Genomic DNA, 3,928 nt, shown 5'->3' on the forward strand with positions numbered 1-3,928 from the left:
TGGGCCAGCAAATAACTGAGACACAATAGGCCTTATTTTCAGTATGCTTTTGAAGCTCCAACTGGTATTTAAAGGGTTACTCATCTTCCAAAATTATGAATTTTTAATCATATAAGAGTTTATCCATGCCACCCATAGGGAGCCTTCATTAGCCAATAACTTTTTGATCAAAAGCCCAATACATGCCTTATTCTAGCCCCCTATGTCAATTACACCCAAACTCCCTTCAGATTTCAACAAACATATTTGTCTCCGCTAACTCGAGCACCATTAGTAGACAAGTCAGCCCCTTTCTAGAAGAACCGAGAGCATAATTGCTCAATTTTCCTGATTATTGATTAAGGAAGGATCATTTGTCTGTACCAATAGTTGGTTATACTAAATAGAACAGATCAGATAAGCTGCAGCCTACCAACAAAGCTCAAATACCTATTAACCCACGAATTCAATTTAGCACTAATCTTATCAATCAGGCATTGGCAGTCCTTCACTGCAAGCTTTCTTGTCACCAGAGGAACTCCAAGACATCTCACAGGAAGCACCCCGAGCTTAAAGCTAGTAATCTCTTGAATTATATTACATTGTTCAGCAGTTATCCTAGCAGTATAGACCTCACATTTGGTAGCATTAAGGTTTAACCCCGATATCGAATAGAAGACATCTAAGACAATTGTACACCAATGATAGAGTCTATAGTACCTTTGCATAATATGATGAGGTCAACATCGAAACAGAGGTGAGTTAGGCTGATATTTCTACATTTAGGGTGGAACTTGAAACTTCTCTTCAAAGTAGCTACATTCAACAACCCAAACAGTATATTCATTGCAAGGACAAAGAGGTAGGGTGAAATAGGGTCACCCTGTCTAACTCCTCTAGTACCCTTGAAGTAGCCAACAAGACTCCCATTAAACATAATAGAATAGTTAGGGGTTGTGAAACAAGCCCAAATCCAACCAATAAATTTCTCAGGCAAACCCAGAGCATAAAGAATGACACTAACAAACTCCCAAATTAGTGAATCAAATGCTTTTTGTAAGTCAATTTTCATAGCACACCTTGGGAAATTATTTTTCCTGCCATAATCCCTAACTATCTCTTGAGCAAGAAGAGTGTTATCTACTATGCTCCTCCCCTTAACAAATGCACTCTAATTGTTTGAGATCATACTAGGAAAAACAGTAGACAATCGATTAACTAGAATTTTGGCCACTATCTTATAGATCATTGAGCATCATGAGATATGTATGAAATCTTTAACTGTGTTCAGATTAGGCACTTTAGGCACAAGGACTACAGCTGTTACATTAAATGATGGGAGAATAAAGGATTCATCAAAACAGTAATTGATGGCAGTCTTGAAATCTTCACCAATAATTGGACATGCTCTCTTGAAAAAATAAGGATTATAGCCATTTGGACCAAGGGATTTATCATTCCCTTGCCCCCAAATACCTTCCTTAATTTTCATATCAGAAACTTCTCTGCACAAAGTGTCAGCAGTCCCCATAGGTAAAGAATAGTCAAGAAAATCTCTAATGGTACTGACATTACAGCCCTTAACATTTGGATCAATCATTCCCAACTGATTTTTAAAGAAGTTGATCACCTTATTAGACATGATGGTCATAGAGGGCCTTGATGGTGTTGCTCTTCCTCTTGGTGGTCACCATAGAATGAAAGAAATGAGTCCCTTGATCACCCTCTTTAATCCAATTGACCTTCTCCTTTTGCTTGTAGAAAAGTAATTCAGCCTCCTCAAGAGTTTTCAGCTCTCAGTTATTTAACTTTTGTTTAATAAGTTAAAATATTATTTTAAAAAATATTTTTAATTTCAAAAATAAATTATTAAATCCAATATATTTTTAAAAAAAATTGAGTTTTTTTAATATTTTTAAAATTTTTACTTGGAAATATTAAAAAATATCGAAAACATTTAGTCATAATTGAGGGAAAAAAGAAGATTTGTTTATTAATTTAAAATATTACATCATCCCTTAATAATAACTAATGATCGATGCATATATTTTTAACAAAATTTAAAGTTCAATGTTTATTTTAAAAATTTTAAAAGTTGAATGAAAAAGATAATTTTATCATGTGTATATTAATATATTTATATGAAATGATAAAAAAAGGATATATTTTTTTAAAAATTCAGATACTGTTATAATAATTAATTTTCAATAGGTATTTTCTCCTTAAATTTGTCGTGATTGACAATTTGAACTTCCAACTTTTTTGTTTTTCTATCGAAAGAAATCTTGAAGTTTATGATAAGGTCGCAAGAGCTTGAAATTTGTATGACATGAAGGAGCATCTCGTTCCTCGTGCAGTTTGACACCTATGCTCAGTGTTTTGAAAATCGGATCAGATCAGTTGATTCAATCGGAAATAACTATCTGGTCTGATTTATTTTATCCCGTTTGAACTGGTTTTATTGAACCATAAGGAACTGTTTGAATCGACTTTGAACTGTTCGAACAAGATCGGACTGTGAACCAGTTCAAAATATTTTTTTATTTTTTATTAAATATTTTTGATATTTTTATTTCATTTTTTTAAATAATTATAACGTCGTCCGGTTGAACCAGTAACACGATCGATTCGTTGACCGGTCTGATTCTCTGACCGATCCGGTTATGAAAATGTCTACGCTTTCTCTTTTCTCTGCGACAAGGGTCCGTAATGGGATACCCCTTGACAAAACAACACAAACGCTTCCTCAAGCGACAAGGGTGGCAATTGTTTAGGCCTTAGCTTGTTCATGAATAGCCATTTGGAAACAAGCACATCTTTGGGTGGTGTAAACAAACCTGCAACTTCGATCATCTGTCATGGGATTCGGTAACAAACCGAAAGGGAGATGGGTTGAGAGGATACGTGGTGAAGGCAACACATCAAGTTCGTGTAAAGACCGATTGTTTCCCTCTACGTAAGTATCCAAGAAAGGGAAGCAATTGTGAGGGCCAGTGGTGAGCAGAGGGTGGTCGGAGATACGGTAGCGAGTGCGGTTGACGGTGGTGAAAATAAGTGCCTTGAGCCAAGTGGTGCCGATTTTCGGGGACGTGGCTAAGAAAATATCGGAGGGTCGCGGCTTGAAGTGGTCTTGGATCCACATTAAACCTTTCAAGGCTGTTCTAGGGGTTAGCCAAAAGCCTTGGTAATGAACCAGATGTTCGGTCGTCCAGCCTTTGCCTATAGGAAACTTGGCTAGTGTTTCTTCATATCTTTCACCGGTTTCTTCGACCAGATTTGAATATTTTCGCTCATTGTGGGTGCTGGAGATGTTGTTAAACTGTGGTAGGGTAGAAAAACGGGAAACGTTGACGTGAGGCGTCTTATTATACTACTAAAATAAAACGCTATCAGTTTTGTTATTATTTTAAATAATAAAATCGATAAAAGATGATTGAAAATATCATTATTTTGACATGTTCTAATTACCTATATAGATAAATGCGATAAAAAATATCTAATCAAAAAATAATATTTTAGGTAGTATTTTATTAAAAATATTATTTTTTGATCTAATTTTTTCTATCGTGTTTACTTATATAGATAATTAAAACCGATAAAAAATAATGATATTTTCGATCATTTTTTACTAATATTATTATTTAAAATAATAATAAAATCGATAATACCTTATTTTAATCATATACTAAGACACCAGTCAGAACTAGGGGTGTATTCGGTTCTGTTCGGTTCGGTTTTTTACCAAAAATTGAACCGAACCGAAATAAACGAATTTTCAATATTTAAACCAAAACCGAAACCGAATAGTTAAAAAACCGAAAAAACCGAAATCAGTTTTTTCGGTTTGGTTCGGTTTTTTTAACGGTTCAGATTTTTCGGTTCGGTTCGGTTTATCGGTTTTTCAATAAAAAAATCACTTGAAACTATAATTTTTTTTACAAAAATTGCC

At 34.4% G+C, this 3,928-nt stretch overlaps 1 protein-coding gene across 1 annotated transcript; it reads right to left on the reverse strand.

Moving 5' to 3' along the window:
- Positions 1 to 392: 392 nt before the first annotated feature.
- LOC120165035 lies at positions 393 to 3,121 on the reverse strand. Its single transcript, XM_039174632.1, has 4 exons — positions 2,817 to 3,121; positions 1,262 to 1,484; positions 760 to 1,150; positions 393 to 661 (listed from the first exon to the last, which is right to left on the reverse strand). The coding sequence occupies exons 1-4, from the start codon at positions 3,119 to 3,121 to the stop codon at positions 393 to 395; spliced, it is 1,188 nt and encodes a 395-aa protein (XP_039030563.1).
- Positions 3,122 to 3,928: the final 807 nt, after the last annotated feature.

This window comes from Hibiscus syriacus, unplaced genomic scaffold, assembly GCF_006381635.1.
Source record: "Hibiscus syriacus cultivar Baekdansim isolate YM2019G1 unplaced genomic scaffold, ASM638163v2 tig00111566_pilon, whole genome shotgun sequence".
Classification (NCBI taxonomy): domain Eukaryota; kingdom Viridiplantae; phylum Streptophyta; class Magnoliopsida; order Malvales; family Malvaceae; genus Hibiscus; species Hibiscus syriacus.